Genomic DNA, 18,888 nt, shown 5'->3' with positions numbered 1-18,888 from the left:
TTTAAGAAAAATGAAAGTTCAACACTTTATTTCAAAATTTATAAGCCCTTTGTCCTCATATTTTAAGATTATGAATCAGCCACTTAACAAGAATAACAATCGAGGTGCCAATGATGAAGCGCATCTTCCCTCATTCTCTTCGCCTAAGAAAACGATTATTCCAGCCCTGCCGCATCTCCCTAGGCCTACGCGCAACGTGCTTTCGCTTAAAACAGACCTATATTCAACTCCTTATAGAATTTGTTTGAAAAATAACACCAAGCTTATTTTTGGAAATCTTAAAAAATACATATAAGACTATATTATACCGTTTTCAGAATTTCATTTAAAAATTCCAAATTAATGTTAACTATTTTAACAAACTAGTTAGTTTTCACTTTCTTGTTTTCATCGTATGACTCGCTTTGTTTACGCTTACACTTGGCTTAGACGTTTATCTTAGAATTCAAATAAATGAATCCATAATCAACAAAAATTGGTACTGTTGTGGTTTTTGTTTAATATAAATGTTCCTAATACACAGAAATCAATTAAACAGCAATATAATTTAATATAAACGAGTTAAAAAGGAAATTTAGACAGCCTATAAAATACGGAAGTCAGAACTCGCGTCGCTCGTAATGTTCGGTAACTTTCTATTTATAGCCTATCGAAAAAGGCTCTGGCTAACTTTTAAATTAAAAAGGCTCTCGGAACACTTAATTTCCCATTATCACCATTTGACGTGGATGTGAGTACACAATATCTTCTACTAGTCTTTAAAAAACAGTATTTTTTTTATATAGAGTTAATTTTAATGATTTTTCATGATCTTTTAAGCCAAAATCTCACAAATATTTTAACAGCTTTTGTCATAGTGAAAAGATTGTATAAATGTTGTCTAATAAAAATCATATTTTTTTTTTCATGTATACGTGACTTTCCATAACCTTTTAATGAAAACCAAATTGTTCATGACTTTCCAGTTTTGGAAAATATTTAGTGAAATTCAATGATTTTCCAGATTTTCAATGACACGTATGAACTCTGGATTACACTTATTTTGTTTGATATTTCAAATATAAAGCTTACCACATATGGTGTTGGTACAATAGATGAAAAGTAATAAACTTTTACTCCCTCTTGCAACAAGATGGACACCGTCAATTTGGCAAATCTATACGGTGATAAAATCAAACTTCACTTATTATATAACTGCCACGACTATAAAAAACCTGTTGGTGGAATAGTCCATTGTTGCAGAGGGGTACTCAATAAACTTTTATCTCTTTGTATCCCTCCCTTGGCAAAGCACAGACTATAGTCGGTTTATCCCGGTAAGTTAGGCACGAAAAATATTTTACCTGGAACTGTTATGTCTTGAGTCAAAGCCAACTACCACTCCACGACTCTTGCAATCTGGCACAGCTTCAATTGCATGTTTTACCAGTCCCTGGGGTAAAAATTAAAACATGAATACCGGAAGTCATATTAGAATACATTAGAACTATTAAGGGAAGTTACACATTTGGGACTAAACAAAGTGTAAAGTTCTGTCTACACTATCAAACTAGTTTAACAAAAAAAGTGTGATGTGCCCAAATATGGTAGTGATATTACATCATTGTGTCCATATCACATAAAACATTTTTCCAGTGTACAATACATATGTGCAATTTACGCAATTAATTAGGATTATGTAAATAAATCAGACTTATTTAAATACTGACCTGTGTTGTCTGAATAATGGTCAAATCATTCATTCGGGCAAATCCAGCACCCATGGCCGCACGTAATCCTAAATTGAACAAATTATTTTATGGTAAATGCAATTGATTGATTATGTTCAATATAAGGAATTAAAATGAAACACTAAAAATATATTTCCAGAATATACCTACATCTTATTTCGTTACATTGTTATTGTTTATTTATTATTTTACATTCACCTTTCCATTAGTTATAAATATCCCAGGTCATAGGGCAGACTGTTTTATAGCTAAATAAATCAACCATCAATTTTAAAAAAGAAGAATGCACAGTGGTCATGAGGGTATAGTTCAAAGAAACAAAACTTTGCTCTATGGAGGCCTAAGGTAAATAAACTGATGTGGTGTGTTGTTAAGATTCAAATGTGTTGTTTATGAAACCTCAATCAACCATTGTTACATTCCTTTTACTTACCAGCGGTACCAAAAGCGATCCTTTTGTCAAACAGTTTGTGGAGTTCATCTGTGTTTTTACAATCAGCCAAATCAGATATAGTTTTCCTTGTATTTTCGTTCTATAAAATGAAATTTCAGTGTAGAGAATGATACCCACATCATTGTCATTTTTTCGAGTAATTTGCCTTTTGATTTATAATTTAATTAAATACTGAATAAAAATATGTATTACATAAATGAGGAAAGTATGAGAATTTATATGTGTTAATTGATAATTAATTTATCAAAGAACTTAATTGATATAATAATTAGTTATTGTACTCACAACCCCAAGGAAAAACCAATTATGTACTGATTGTACATCCTCCATCTTAAATTGTATTTTTTTATGTTTGTTATGATGGAAAATAAAGATTGATTGATTGATGATGAAATATTGTGAATAAATAGATAAAGTGTACTGCTTTTACATAATGCACTTTATACAGAGCAAATAAGTTTTGGGAGAGACTGTTTTAGGGAAAGTTGAACCAAGGCAATTTAACAACAGGACACTGAGCTTGCCAAGTGGCAAGAACTCATAACAGTCCTTTGATCTTATGTCTGGCTGCGACAAATACTAACAGTACTGTACTATGGACATATTTTCCATGGCGCAGTGTCTGTTAAAGGCCGTGGAACTGAACGTGTCGCAGCCACAGATAAACCCTTTGATCTCCGGAGCTCAGCATCATGCTGTTAGATTGCCTTGGTTGAACTATATGGAGGAATCCAAATAATTCATCCCTGGTTAAACATACTCAATTGTCATGTACTGTAGTTATATGTGTACCGCCAAACCAAAACCAGGCGTTTGTCGGCAGCAAGGGATTTCTGTAAAATGCTTCTGAATGTGTAAAACCTATATCTTGACCATTTTTAGTTTTTTAAATAATCTTACAGAAAATTTACCGTAGATTCCAAAAATCTATGTATTTTAAAGAAATTATAAGTATAAATCAATGAAAATAACATTTTAATGAGACCCCCTTTTTCGTCTTTGGTGAAAAAATCAAGTTCTATTCTGTAATTTGTGTCTATTTCTAACCAACTTTTACATCTTTGATTATGAGAAGACCCCTTAAAGGGGGATTCTGGGTTTAAAATTGATTTTAAATATCGTTTATTTATTAAATAAAAAATATTATAACAATATAGACATGTCAGAATGAAGAAGTAATAACGAGAAATTAAAAAAATTAAATTTCATATACATTTTAGGGTAAATTCATGGAAAATCTGTTTTTCAGCAGCTTAAGGAAGCTCATTAATATTCATGAGATATTCATGAGATATTCACAAAATCACGTCATCAGTGGATTCCAAACTCGCGACGTCAAGCTTGTACGTTGTGTTCTCTCTCCTCTGTCAAACGACGACCACCCGATCATTGTTAAATACATTTTTTGTAGATTTGCTAAGCTAGGCCTAAAGTGTAATAATAACAGTAGTAGCATATATTTATTTGACATTTAATGAAATACAAAATTTAGTACAGATTACGGAGTCATAAATTATACTATTTTTATACCTCGAATTAATAGTACAGATCGTATATCGGCTTCACGTACTAGGCTAGGCCTAGCCTAAATCATTTTATTCATGCCGGGGTGAGAGCCATTTCTGACTAGGGATTCCATGCCACGATGGCTACGTTAAAACATTGGGGCCATCATTCATGGGCCTAGCTAGCCTATTACTAAACGATTGGCCCATCAATAACAAAACTCAGTGGATTCCAAACCCATCCTATCAACCAAACTCCTAAACAATCTAAACCTAAAACGTTCTACAAAAATCGGCTGTAAATATTGAGGCAAAACAAGGTCCGATCGCCGTCCGCACGTATGGTGTCCCGATCGTCTAATAAGTAGGCCTAGTCTACTCTCCAAAAAAGCGGATACTGCATCAAGCAAGTAGACCGGTAGTAGGAAGGAGACCTAGCCTAGCCTAGCCGATCCGGCCCAGTTAAAATTGAGCTAGCTAGTGTAGTAGACCCTATGCGAATTGATACTACCAGGCCTTTTACTATAGGCTACACTTGTTAAAATTAGCAATACTGTACTTATGTTTACAAATATTCCAACTCTCTCATTCGAGCTATATTATCTATACCATTCCGGTAGGTTGAGTCGACCTTCAATCAAATACTGTACATCGTTCATGTTGTGATTATAGACGGGGTATACTCGACCCGACCAGTTTGGTATTGTATACTGTATCTGCTTATCACGTGACGATGCCAGGCATGGGAGGAGAGAGCACGTGTATCGTCGTCTCGCTCTCCTCGCTCAGCAGGAATGTATACGTTACGCTTCATTGATTTTGAAGGCTTTCCCTAAGTCAGTGCGAAAATCGGCAAACGTAAAGTGCAAACTTATCTAATTTTTCACTGTTTTGATGGATTTTCATAGAAAATTGACTTTATAAATGGGAAGACCGACTAAAATTACATCAGATAAGTATAATTTTACAAAAGTAATTGATATGGTTAATGATAACGAGTCGTCGGAAGATTGACCATTTCACGAATTTGCTATTCTGTAACCACAGTGTGATTTTGCCGTAGCTGCACTTGTAATCTGGCCTCATTTCACAGCCTTCGTTCTGCTTCACTGGGCGCTTATATAAATTGAAACTTTTACCGTTCAAGAGACAAACAAATATATTTTACATTTTTTACTATTCATTTTAAACCCGGAACCCCCCTTTAATGTGTGGTATTTTTAGAAAGCTCGTGAAAAAATCTTTCCAAAGATAAAGGTTGTAGGTCATGTAAAATAATAGTATAGCCAATCAAACACATTCTTTAATAACCTTTTGGTATAAGCAAACCAGTCTTGTTGCTACGGAATCCTGAAACAGGCAATTTGATTGGCTAACAGAGTGGCTCAAGTCATTGAAGCGTTAAATTTGCCTTTAACAGTTATTCAAAGTACACTGAGGAAGCGGTAAGGTTTTAACAAAACTTTCTTACTGTAAAAAACATTCAACATTAATTCATACTTGCTATTTATGCATCCTAGATAATAATAAAACAACATAGAATAGTTTAATGATTTATATAATATGAAAAGTAGAAATATTGGCTTCACTAGCGAATCATAAACAACAAGAGGTTAGAAAGTACGAAATGACTTTCTAGCGCGACACACTCAGTTTGGTGAACACAGAAACACTTTTGATCAAAATATTAGGCCTAGCCTAGGCATAAGATAAGAGATGAACTGTATGCCAGCTTAGTACTTCAAGTTAGCCTAGTAAAACCACCTAGCATACCTTGGTCTAGGCCTAGCCCAAAAAAAAATGATTTTTAAATGTGTTTAAAAAAGTTTAATTTAATTTTTCATTCTGTTTTCAGATCTTGATTGGTATACTGTAATGTAATACCAATAGTTTTGACAGTGGTGGTGATGCTGTTGCTACTTTCTCTTCTCAAAGAACTCCAATAATGGTGATACGGTGCTTAATATAACTTTACAAAAATGACTTTGATTCTGATGATACATGACACATGTATTCTATTATGCAACGTAACCCTGAATAAAACCGTGAAATAATTGTATCGAAAAATATGTATGTATTTAAATGACCCGGCGCAAAAGATGATAATACTGTTGTTGTAATACGCAGCCTAAAATGACCAAAATTTTATAATTTAAAGTGTACCAATTGTAAATAAATTTAAACACATCAAACACAATCAACTGTCTGTGTATCATTAATTTTGGTTCATTTCTATGTGTTGTATTTTTATTGTCACTTTATTAATAGTACTTATTTATAGTTATTACAAGCCTCACACATAACATAAGTTTAGTAAAAAAAAGTTTACTAACGTATGTTGTTATTTGAAGTCTCATTTGACAATGTTAATGTTACTGGATTTCTTTGAAAATTTCAATGATTATAGAAAGATGTATTAGTTACATTTGTGCTAAATTTCAAAGTCATAGGTATACTAGAAGTTAGCGTTGTCAAGGTGAACATGAGTCGCTGTCTGCCAGCACATTTAAACTTCCTGTTTGAACTATTGTTTATCTTTGAATGCATTTTTCACTGCTTAATAAAAATGAATTCTTACTTGTATTTCTTTACTTATTGTATCATAACTCTAAAAATACTTGACCAAATTGAATAATTTTTTCAGTATTTTAAAGCAAATTATGTGCTCTGTACAAATATCTTGAAAACTCAAAATGTCACATTTACGACAAATGCCTGGTTTTGATTTGGCTGTACACATATGTGTTGGTTACAACATCTGTTTACAATGAATATTTAGTACTTTAACTAGAAGAATCAAATTTAAAGTTCAGCATATGACTCCTCCATATGTTTCACTTTTAATGACAAAATATATATACCAGCATGTTACAGTATAAATACTTTTACTGCAGCAGAACATTTTTCTTTTTTTTCATTTCATTTATTTCGTCTCACATAGTTATAACAAAAAAATAACAAACAAAAGAGAGAGACAGGATTCCGAAAAGCGAACTAAATCAAACTATCAAGTGGGTCTCCAAAGCAAAACATAATCATCCAACAATAAAATACAAAATTACAACATTAAAAACAACGTGAAGATTAAAAAGTACAAAATATCTATACAAAAGTTACCCTAGACATTATTATTTTTATTATTATTATTATTATTATTATTAGTATTATTACTGTTGTTATTATCACAGATATCAAATGAAGTTTCAATTTTTCGTGGATTAATGGCCGATAGTTGTAAAAGAATAAAAGGAAATATTTTGCTTAAAATAACATTTTAATTTATTAATAAATAAGCCTAAGTTGGGATTTGACGCTTTGACTGAGTTTAATATAATACATGCTACTATTGTAGGTATTGCACAATTAATTAACACAAACAGTTGTTTTTTTTTTCTTTTTTCGAAATGTTAATTTTCAAATACTTTATTCATATAGATTGGCTAACTGAAACCTAGAAATCTAAAACTTTCGCATTAGAAGAAACAATAATTTTAAACATTTTTTTGGTCATGAGCTGTTATTATGTCACATGTTATCTATTTATCAGATAATCAGCACAGAAAATAATTAACTAAGATCACAACACAATGTAAGTTACTAATACTAGGCTGGCCTTGTGATGATTATAAATCCAGAATTCTTAAGTAAGTAAGTAAGTAAAATGAAAATGGACTGGTCAATTGTCAATGAGTCCGGTTTATTTTATATTCCTGAATGTTACTATTTACTATTTAGTATTATTAATTATTTAATACTATTATTTATTACTACAGCTGGACGGGCGTCCACATCGAATCAATCCAACAAGAGAGGTGGTCAAACGTAATAGGTAACAAGTGCCATCAAGAAGCCCGGCGGTTACCCAAAAAAAGCAGGCTAGCGTACAAATACATAGCCTACGTATGGTATGGGTGTACGGCTACGATTCATATACTTCATGCATGGCCGCCATTCATACAGCGCGCTCGGCCTACTCTCTGGTTAGGCCTGGCCCTAGACAATCTTGGCTCTATTGTATTGGAAATAATGTTGGATTTGCAAACAGATCTATCCAACTGAAATTATAAAGAAGGCTTTCATTGCCATAACATTACCTTATCCCATTGTAACCACAGATTTACCTGCTCATTTAACACAGTGTCCCCGAAATCAAACGCCATTTTCAGTACCTGGCGAAAATAAAAATCCAACCCCTGACCTTTAGAAGTTGAAAATCAGTGGAGTGTAACATAACCAATAAACACGTGGAATTGTTTTGTAAAAACTTTTTTTGTTTTTCGAGATCTTAACCAATAAGTATGTTCATGAATAACTATGATTTGTAAACAATGGTCCTACGTTAACAGACAAATCATCGAGAAACTCGTATACATTCAAATAGCAAGAAGGTGAGGTAGTCAAAAGCTAGGCCTAATTCTACCTAGCACTACTCTAGTCTAGGCAATAATTATCGACGGGTCAGATGCGGCAGGGAGAGCGGGCGTGCTATAGGCTAGGCTAGCTGGACCTACTTGCACCTATTTTGGTTGCTCTCGTGTTTGTTTGTTGTCATCGATATTACCCAGGAACAGGTATTCACCAGTACGTGACTCAAGTGCCGGTTTAATGTAATTTTGTACTGTAATAAAGAACGCCGTGGTTAGGAATCCGGCACCGGAACTCAACTGCCCACCGTTAGGGAATCCGACACGCTATTGCGCATGCCCAGAGCTCTGGGAAGTGAATTATAGCTTGCGCTAATAGTGCCACACACACCACACCACCGCCGAGAGTCGGAGTGTTATAGGGATTTACTGTAGCCTAGATAGTCGTTGCGCGAGCGAGAGAGCGATGGATGAAACTTGGCCTATGCCATACATGAATGAATTAATAATTAAAATAATACTACGCCACGCGTTAAAATAATCATAATGATATTAATAAGTATCAGTATCTATCATCTAAGAATCGTAATGCTGTTTTTAGCGTTGCGACCCTGACTTCCCGAACAGTTTTTTCACATCCACGCGGTTGTTGCCGTCAACAAATCAACTTGTGATTGCATGTTGTTATGTACCGTACAGTATAATGCAGGCCCGTAGCCAGGGGGGTTTTTGGTTCGGGCGAACCCCCCTTTACAGCGACACCCCCCCCCCCCCCCTTAACCGACTGCGAACCCCTATCCCCGACATCCACAATACCTCACCACACCCTCATCTCTGAAAATCCTCCAAATACGTGCCCCACAATACAAAAGGTTGTTTGTAAATTGAAAAATTTGTAAACTCGTTCGTGAATAACTCATACCAAATGAATTGGTTGCCGATTTTCACCTGAAAAATAATACGAATTTTTGGTCCCAGGATGTAACATGATATTGATGCGAGCTTGGGCACGAACTAATTGTACAAAGAACACCGCTAGACAACCGCGTACCTATTGTTTCGATCACTGGCAGTCAGCATGCATAAAGTATATAGCCTTCCGACGTACATCAAAAAATGGAACGCTGCGGTTACCTACAATATTTATGTGTGGCTATGAAGTATAGTGTATCATCATCATAGAGGATTATAGTGAATTTAATATAATTATTACACTATAATATCTATGGTATCATGTACTGTAGTTTACATTAGGCCTATGGCATTCGATTATTTTTTTCTAGACCACCAGCCGATACGTAGGCCTACTCAACTGTATCAATACCACCTATTTACATTGATATATTTAGTTTCCTCAACAAATTGCTGTAAATAAATATAGATAGAGCTATCAGGGGCGGTCGCAGGACTATTTTAAGAGGGTTGCCCAAAGACTCCAGGGCTGTAGACACTGAGTATTTGAGCAAGCAAATTGTTAAATGACACCCCTAGATGGCCGCAAATAGTACTCTCGCACGTAAATTTATGATAAATTTTTTTCCGTTCAATGCAAACGTCGCGGGGAAGTCTCCGATTAAGGTACTTTTGGTACGGTAATACATTCTAATAACTGTACTCAATTAATGTAAATTAATTATCAATTAATAATTTTAAAAAGTTGTACAAAAAATATGAAGCAGTTGCTATAAATATATTGAGCAAAAGGTTAAATTGTATAATTTGGAATTTTAATTCATTTAAAAATGCTAAATAAAGTCAGATGTTAAAACCACATTTTCCAAAAATTCATTTTCATTTATCCACTATAAACTTTACAAAAGTATTGTTTTAAACCACACTCCAAATAAAACAAAGAAAATAATGGTAGGAAATTTGCAGAAAGAAGCAAACTTTGCTCTGTCACCGGTATAACACGGTTCAAATTTTGGAACGTCTATAAATTACTACGGAAACTCGGCCTATTTACGACGAACGTACGGAAATGAAGATAAATAGGGTACTACACGCATCGGAAATACAACACTATACGCACAATTATGATTTGGCCTAAAAATTGGCCTTAGATTATGGAAAACCCCCGGCAAAACGCAATAATTATGGACAAATCGATTATTAGCCTTGGCAATATGCCTAATATTTAAAAGGAATGAATATAGGCTATATTTCGTTTGTCGATGAATTTTTTAAATCATGTGTGAATGATTGATCCATTAGAGGTAATCTGTGATGGTTCTAGTAACACTGCTATGCGTGCGTAATTTGTGAATAATAGTATGCTACATACACGAGCCTAGATAGGGAGGATCTGTACTGTCGTTCATTGCGAGAGGAGGGGGAAGTCCGGTAATGTGTCATGAAAAATGTAACAAGCCAGAGATGAAATAAAATTACTAACATTTAGCTGATTGTCGTTGTTTTAGTCGTCGTCAGAAGTTTATCGACCGACATCTATTTCTCATGTGTAGTAAAGCGTTTCTTTGATTGAATAATTTTTTTTGTATTATAACACAAGTTCATTTTGGATTTTCAGTAAATTACCAATTGTTTACCAAAGTCAAACTGTAACTAATCCCTCACTATTCAATCAAAATGTTATTATACTACTGTATTGTTGAAAAATGGATTGCGTGATATGAAAATAGATTGATAGTAAAGTGTAATAAAGACATGTTCTTGTCTGGTTATTAGGTATGCATGCTCTGATAAAGCAGTGGATTATTTTTGTAGCGTTCCATTTAAAATAGATTTTATTACAAAGAAATATTTTGGTTGTGAAGGTCGTTTTAACAATTAGGCTAATATCAAAACATTCAACAATGATAAAATGCCCTGCAACTCTGTAACTACTTTATGACTAAGCCTATCAAGTTCCGTGTCCGGATGGTATACAATGAAATGGAACTCAATTTCAATTTAGTGGCAGAAACAACATTTAGTATGAAATTAAGGCTGTTGCCCGGGCCACAAGGGAAACACAGTGACAGTGGGACAGTGACCCAAATACTTAGTGTCCGAACCCCCCCTTGACAGATCCTGGCTACGGCCCTGTAATGCGTTATGAAAAATCATAAACTAGTCATGTAATTATATAATTCATAATGATATGAAGTTTATAATATGAATGAAGCAACCACTTTTTAATTACAAAATAAATAGGCCCCACTGGTCACGTCTAACTGGTAGCCCTAGCCTAGATTAGTGGATCCCGTATTATAGGCATCTAGGCTAGTAGCTATGAAATGATCCATCGCTGTTGAAGTATAGAGTCGCCGATTACCTCGATCTGGGCATGCGCAATAGCGTGTCGGATTCCTTAACGCTGGGCAGTTGAGTTCCGGTGCCGGAATCCTAACCACGGCGAATAAAGAAAGTGTAATATTTAATAAATATAATATTTTATCATTTTATGTTTTAAAAAAACCTCTTTTTTGTTACCATTACCATTTTTGCAGATTTAGTCAGCAGGATTGCTCATCTAGATGGGAAAGCATTGTTGGACTTGAAATTCATGCACAGATCAATGCACAATCTAAGTTGTTCTCTGGTGCAGGAACAAAGTTCATGGTGCCACCAAATTCTCAAGTGGCCGTATTTGATGCAGCATTGCCTGGAACTTTACCAGTAAGTCCGCTAAAAAGAAACCTAAATTTCTTTTAATATACCCTTACCGTATATTCTGTGGGAGTGGGACCATACCTGGGAAAAACCTGGTTCACAAAAACAATATCGATTTGTAAGCATTTCTTGTAAAAACTCATCTGAACTGGTAGAGAGAGGCCTACTTTCTGACCAAAAGTCAATACTGGGACTATACCCGGGGATATGCCTGTTTGTGAAATCAGACATAAAGTAGGTGGTGGGATTATACCAGAAGTTGGATTATACCCGAGGATATACGGAATTATACATGCTATTCTATGTACCAGTAAACCTTTACCTCTTCCAATACCTGACTCTCTACGACTAAATGATATTAATAATAATAATGATGATTTTTTTTTTCTAGGTACTAAATAGACGCTGCGTTGAAGCTGCAATATGTACAGCGTTTGCTTTGTCGTGTAAAATCAACAAACGTTCGTTCTTTGATAGAAAGCATTACTATTATGCCGATTTGCCTGTAAGTGGTTTATAGTTAAGTACATACATAACGCTGTAGCCAAAGAGGTTCGAAGGTTTGAACAAACGCCCTTTTCAAACAGAAAAAGTGATGAAAAATATGCTAAAACTACCATAGTTAAGCTTAAAAGGATATTTTGTTAATTTTTTTAGACTGGTTATCAGATAACACAAAATCGAGTACCAATCGCTGTGAATGGGAAATTGCGATTTCCTATCAACATCACTGACAAAATACCAGTACAAAAAACTGTAAATGTCAAACAGATTCAGATAGAGCAAGACAGTGGAAAGAGTTTGCATGATGAGGACAACAGACAGACTTTGGTTGATCTTAATCGAGCAGGTTATAAAGTGTTTTTTAACCCCTTTTGTGCATGTAAAACTTCTTCATCTTTGAGGCTCTCCTTAAGCTCTGTCTAAACTATCAAACTAGTTTGAGAAAAAAGTTTGATGTGCCCAAATATGGTAGTGATATACACAAATATGTTTTTTTTTTGGTGTAATAATAGGTGTGGGATTAATGGAGATTGTAACAGAGCCTAACTTGCATAATGGCCAAGAAGCAGCGGCCATGGTACGAGAACTTCAGCTCATCTTGCAGACGATCAACACCTGTGATGCTAAAATGGAAGGTATGCTAGAGGATCATTTTTTCGGCGCATATTTTATTTTGTATCTCCATTGAGATCCAGCCGCTGATAACCACTGCATTGTCATTTTGTCAGTGCTTATTTTATTTTGCATCTCCATTGAGATCCAGCCACTGGTACCCACAGCATTGTCATTTTTTTCAGTGCTTATTTTATTTGCATCACCATTGAGATCCAGCCTCTGATACCCACAGCATTGTCATTTTTTCAGCAATTTGCCTTTGGATTTATATACCGTAATTACAGTACTATATATTCCATATTTTTTCATAATTCTTAATTTTCAGAGGGGTCTTTTCGTGTAGATGCCAACATTTCCGTGAATTTACCAGGACAGCCATTTGGGACTCGGGCTGAGGTGAAAAATATTGGTAGCATACGAAATGTTAAAAATGCTATAGGTTTGTTTCTTAATGATTATGTAACCAGTATTGTTGCTTGACTTTTTATTTCATTTATTCGTTTGATGAAAAACGTCTGGGCCTTCTAAAGAGACAATGAAGCTCTATAGCCCGAAGTCTCAGCCTAAAGACTTAATACTGTCTGTACAATATTTCTATTATTGAAATGATTATTTCTTCTTACAGATTATGAAATCAAACGACAGATCAGTTTACTGGAGAAAGGCAAAAAAGTTGTTGCAGACACTAGGTTTTTTGATGTTAAGACAGGGTGAGACAAAATGACTTTTGACAGCATATTTTCCCCGCACAACAGTTTTTCTTAAATGCACCGTTTACCTATGCATTATAGGACTCTGTCTACACACTCAAACTTGATGTAACAAAAAAGGTGTGATGTGCCCAAATATGATAGTGATATGACCAAATATGGTAGTGATATGACATCATAATTTCATCATTACATACAGTTTGATAGTGTAGATGGAGCTTAAGAACTTTTGTAATGAGATGGCAAATGTACTATTTGATGCATTGATTTCCATTTTATAGAGTTTTTAGATAATAATATGATCTCTTCTAAAAAAAAATGTATATAAAAAATAAAATAATGATAATTTTTCACTATTCATAAAAAAATCCGCTTTTTTTAAAGGAAAACTGTATCTATGCGAATAAAAGAAACAAATTTAGATTATCGTTTCATGCCCGAACCAAATCTTCCACCATTGGTAGTGTATGATGATGAAACTATAGGAGAATCAGAGAACCCATCAAATGCAATTAACATAAATGACATAGAAAGAGCTGTACCAGAGCTGCCAGAAGCTAAAAGGTTAAGATTCCAAGAGCAATATGAAATCAGTTGGCGAAGTGCAGTAGTATTAGTGGTATGCCAATTTATTTTTCAATAAATCTGTAGGCAGAGCTTTATATCTGGAATATCCAGAAGTGTCTTGGACATGATGATGATCATGTCATATCACTACCATATTTGGGCACATCACACATTTTTTGTCAAACTAGTTTGATTGTGTAGACAGACCTTTATATCTGGAATATCCTTGAAAGTGCCTAGGTAGCCTAAGAATCTCTGCGGTTGCCATATACTGTATAGTCTTCAGAACAGTTACCAATGAGCCAAACCATTGTAAACTTGATTTTGCACTAGTAGAATTGGTCAGAAGTCAATTGTACTTGTAAAGCTCTGTCTACAGTGTCAAACTAGTTTGACAAAAAAAAGTGTGATGTACTTGCCCAATGGTGGTGATATGCTCAAATATGGTAGTGATATAACATCATCATGTCCATATATGGGCACATCACATTTTTTATGTCACAAAGTTTGATAGTGTAGACAGGAAACGTTTTTTATGATAAATTTTACAGAGTGAACAAGAACTGGCCATTTTCTTTGAGAAAGTCATGTCTACTGAAAATAACTTGGAAACAAAACGTGTAGCTGACTGGCTTATAAACGAAGTGTTGACGATTTTGAATCAGAGTGAGGTTAGCATTCTAGAATGGTAAGCCTACAAAAATACTCACTGTACCAACATTTGTAAATCTGCTAAAACGTTCAAAGGCTATTTTCAAAATTAAATGATTTTGTTTTGTTCGTTTTTTCTTCAGTTCTCTTAGCCCGAATGACTTTGTTGATGTTGTTCAAAGTGTCTCAGATGGCGTTGTGTCAGCTGATATTGCGAAACTACTACTGAGTCTCAAAGTAGAAGGAGATTCAAGATCAGTTAATCATGTATGTATTACTGTTTACTGTTTCCGTGGCTATATTCATTTTTTCACCAGCTATTTTGAATACCCTACAGGGACTTAAGTCTGTTAATTATTAATTCGTCAAGGCAATCCCGCCACAACCTTTTCATCTTTTTGGGATCCTGCCTTCGTCCATTACTTTTTTCAATAATCTCAATCTGTTACTACTGTTTTTATTTGACGTATTGTCTGTTGGACGAAAATAAATGTCTTTTGAATTTAATTAAAATGCCAATCCTGATTAATTACAGTACATAGTATCCAAGAGTGTTCAATGAGTGTAAATTTAATATTGTAATTTAGATGGATGTGCTATAGCAGAACCCAAAATTTAGTTAATTTTGATAATAACCCACCTTTACTTTCTTGTTAGATTATTGAAGAAAATAACTGGAAACAAATCACAGATAGAAGTGCATTGGAAGAATTATGTAGAGAAGTAATCCAAGAAAATCCAGAACCGGTAAAGTGGAAATTTGTAGTTGAGGGTTGACAGGCAGTTAGATGCCAGTTAGATAGTTGACAGGCAGTTAGATGCCAGTTAGATAGTTGACAGGCAGTTAGATGCCAGTTAGATAGTTGACAGGTGGTTAGATGCCAGTTACTGTAGATAGTTGACAGGGGAGTTTAGATGCCAGTTAGATAGTTGACAGGCAGTTAGATGCCAGTTAGATAGTTGACAGGCAGTTAGATGCCAGTTAGATAGTTGACAGGGGAGTTTAGATGCCAGTTAGATAGTTTACAGGTAGTTAGATGCCAGTTAGATAGTTGACAGGCAGTTAGATGCCAGTTAGATAGTTGACAGGCAGTTAGATGCCAGTTAGATAGTTGACAGGCAGTTAGATGCCAGTTAGGTAGTTGACAGGTGGTTAGATGCCAGTTAGATAGTTGACAGGGGAGTTTAGATGCCAGTTAGATAGTTGACAGGCAGTTAGATGCCAGTTAGATAGTTGACAGGCAGTTAGATGCCAGTTAGATAGTTGACAGGGGAGTTTAGATGCCAGTTAGATAGTTGACAGGCAGTTAGATGCCAGTTAGATAGTTGACAGGCAGTTAGATGCCAGTTAGATAGTTGACAGGCAGTTAGATGCCAGTTAGATAGTTGACAGGCAGTTAGTTGCCAGTTAGATAGTTGACAGGCAGTTAGATGCCAGTTAGATAGTTGACAGGCAGTTAGATGCCAGTTAGATAGTTGACAGGGGAGTTTAGATGCCAGTTAGATAGTTGACAGGCAGTTAGATGCCAGTTAGATAGTTGACAGGCAGTTAGATGCCAGTTAGATAGTTGACAGGCAGTTAGATGCCAGTTAGATAGTTGACAGGCAGTTAGATGCCGGTTAGATAGTTGACAGGCAGTTAGATACCAGTTAGATAGTTGACAGGGGAGTTAGATGCCAGTTAGATAGTTGACAGTCAGTTAGATGCCAGTCAGATAGTTTACAGGTAGTTAGATACCAGTTAGATAGTTGACAGTCAGTTAGATGCCAGTCAGATAGTTTACAGGTAGTTAGATACCAGTTAGATAGTTGACAGGTAGTTAGTTGTCAGTCAGTTGGTTGCTAGTTAAATAGTTGACAGTCAGTTAGATGCCAGTTAGATAGTTGACAGGCAGTTAGATACCAGTTAGATAGTTGACAGGGGAGTTAGATGCCAGTTAGATAGTTGACAGTCAGTTAGATGCCAGTCAGATAGTTTACAGGTAGTTAGATACCAGTTAGATAGTTGACAGTCAGTTAGATGCCAGTCAGATAGTTTACAGGTAGTTAGATACCAGTTAGATAGTTGACAGGTAGTTAGTTGTCAGTCAGTTAGTTGTCAGTCAGTTAGTTGCTAGTTAAATAGTTGACAGTCAGTTAGATGCCAGTTAGATAGTTGACAAGTAGTTAGATGCCAGTTAGATAGTTTACAGTCAGTTAGATAGAAGCCAGTTAGATAGTTGACAGGCTGTTAGATAGTTGACAGGCAGTTAATAATAATAATAATAAGCTTTATTTAATCACGGATACTTAACTCAACTAAAAGTTGTTTTTCAGTAAGACCGTGCTCAAAGGAAAACACCAACAATAATAAATGTAAAAAGTAGATATCAAATCAAATAATAAAACAATTACAGAAGCAAAAAACAAAAGCAGATAAAAAAACAAGGATACACTTACTAACTATAAAATTAAATAATACACTACATTTAAATAAAGCTACATGAAATTAGCAGTTAACAGTTTCTTAAAAAGAGAGACAGAGTTCACATTTTTAATATCTTCATGTAGCTCATTCCAAACCTTGGCACCTCTATATGATAATGTTTGTTTGTTTTTGGTTTTGGTACTATTAAATTTGGCTTAGTTCTAATATTATAGTAATTGTTTTTGATATTGAACTTATTTAATAAATATGGAGGTGCAAGGTTGTTCATAATCTTAAACATAACAATAGCTTCATTTACATATAATCTTTCATCTAAGTTCATCCAATTTAGACTTTGTAGAGCTTGAGTACTAGAGTCGGTTTGAGATTTGTTTGTAATAACTTTTGCTGCGCGATTTTGAAGAACTTGTAGTGTTTTACTTTGAGTTATATTTGAACGTCCCCAAACAACATGGCAATACTCAAGATGAGGAGCCATAAGTGATTTGTATAGTTTGCATTGAATTTCTATTGGAAATATATTATTAGTTAGATGCAAGTTAGAAAGTTGACAGGCAGTTAGATGCCAGTTAGATAGTTTACAGGCAGTTAGTTGCCAGTTAGATAGTTGACAGGTAGTTAGATGCAAGTTAGATAGTTGACAGACAGTTAGATGTCAGTTAGATAGTTGAAAGACAGGTGTCAGTTAGAAAGTTATTTTTTAACTGAAAAATTCATCATCTTTAATATCTATTTGTTTAGGTAAAGATATACAGAGCTGGAAATAAGGCAGCTATAAATAGATTGATGGGTATTATTCAGAAGAAGACGGGGCGAAAAATTCAAGCTCAACTTGCAATAACAATACTGAGAGAATTACTTGACAAAGATACGTAGCAAGCAAGACGTATAGTAATTATAAATTAGTATTGTTTTAAAATAACTGAGCATCTTGTTGAATAAAGTTATTTGTACTCCTAACTTAATATTGGGGAAGTACATGCTAGGATGAAAGCAGTGAGTTGCATAGGAGTTCCAACTGTCATATTCACCTGCCTTTAAGAATAATGATGTAGAGTAAGTATACAGTAGAACATCTCCTTTTGGACAACTCTATTGAGGGGACATTTTCCCATATAAAACAAACAAGGGCCAATATATATGACAGTTGGTTTGGTATGTATCTGTCATGTCTGACAGTTTGTGACTCTCATGAAAGCATACCACTGGTTAAGATCAGCAGCTAGTTGGTAAACAACTGATAGAGGATGTCCAACAAGAGCCTAAGTTCCGTCTATCTATCTTGCTTTTGGTCGACCTGGTTTCCTTGAATCAATTTTCCCCTGTATGATCACCTTCTCAAGACAGTTGTTTTTTTCTCGTCTTTATGACCGAAGAAGCTAAGTGCGTTATGATTAATTGTATCCAGCAATCTCTTATTGATATGACAGTAGTCAACCCCTATTCCAGTAACACCATTATTAATATGTTGTTGGGTCCATTAAGCTCTGCCTACACTATCAAACTAGTTTGACAAAAAAGTGTGATGTGCCAAAATATGGTAGTGATATGACATCCTGTCCACATCACATTTTTTTTGTCACATGAAGTTTGATAGTGTAGACAGAGCTTTAGGAGTTTTAGTGATTTTAAATATTGCAAATAAGACAAAAATAACTTAGAAAGTAATTTTGTTTATATATATATCAGTTTTATTTGAACTTTGCTTTATACTATTAATTGTGAGTATATTATATGTATACCAA

The 18,888-nt window shown here is 34.7% G+C and overlaps 2 protein-coding genes across 2 annotated transcripts in view; one reads left to right on the top strand and one right to left on the bottom strand.

Annotated features, from left to right (window-relative positions):
- Positions 1-7,849, bottom strand: part of LOC140049045 (phosphopentomutase-like) — a 21,009-nt gene extending 13,160 nt beyond the window's left edge. Inside the window, exons 1-5 of the mRNA XM_072093856.1 lie at positions 7,784-7,849; positions 2,164-2,263; positions 1,710-1,777; positions 1,344-1,432; positions 1,072-1,156 (exon numbers count right to left, since the gene is read on the bottom strand). Coding sequence (XP_071949957.1) covers positions 1,072-1,156; positions 1,344-1,432; positions 1,710-1,777; positions 2,164-2,263; positions 7,784-7,849 — 408 coding nt within the window. The remainder of the gene's footprint in view (positions 1-1,071; positions 1,157-1,343; positions 1,433-1,709; positions 1,778-2,163; positions 2,264-7,783) is intronic.
- LOC140049489 (glutamyl-tRNA(Gln) amidotransferase subunit B, mitochondrial-like) lies at positions 7,459-18,888 on the top strand. Its single transcript, XM_072094387.1, has 12 exons — positions 7,459-8,077; positions 11,506-11,674; positions 12,060-12,173; positions 12,326-12,518; positions 12,685-12,807; positions 13,113-13,226; positions 13,413-13,497; positions 13,882-14,116; positions 14,616-14,752; positions 14,859-14,982; positions 15,373-15,462; positions 17,885-18,888. Exons 1-12 carry the CDS (start codon positions 8,004-8,006, stop codon positions 18,017-18,019), a joined length of 1,593 nt encoding a protein of 530 aa, XP_071950488.1. The 5' UTR covers positions 7,459-8,003; the 3' UTR covers positions 18,020-18,888.

This window comes from Antedon mediterranea, chromosome 5 (genome assembly GCF_964355755.1).
Source record: "Antedon mediterranea chromosome 5, ecAntMedi1.1, whole genome shotgun sequence".
NCBI lineage: Eukaryota > Metazoa > Echinodermata > Crinoidea > Comatulida > Antedonidae > Antedon > Antedon mediterranea.
This window is presented reverse-complemented; position numbering and strand designations above follow the sequence as displayed.

Coding starts and splice junctions, on each gene's coding strand:
- LOC140049489 (XM_072094387.1), top strand. CDS start 8,004: ATGATTTGTAAACAATGGTCCTACGTTAACAGACAAATCATCGAGAAA. Junction 11,675..12,059: donor CATTGCCTGGAACTTTACCA/GTAAGTCCGCTA, acceptor TTTTTTTTCTAG/GTACTAAATAGACGCTGCGT. Junction 14,117..14,615: donor GAAGTGCAGTAGTATTAGTG/GTATGCCAATTT, acceptor TAAATTTTACAG/AGTGAACAAGAACTGGCCAT.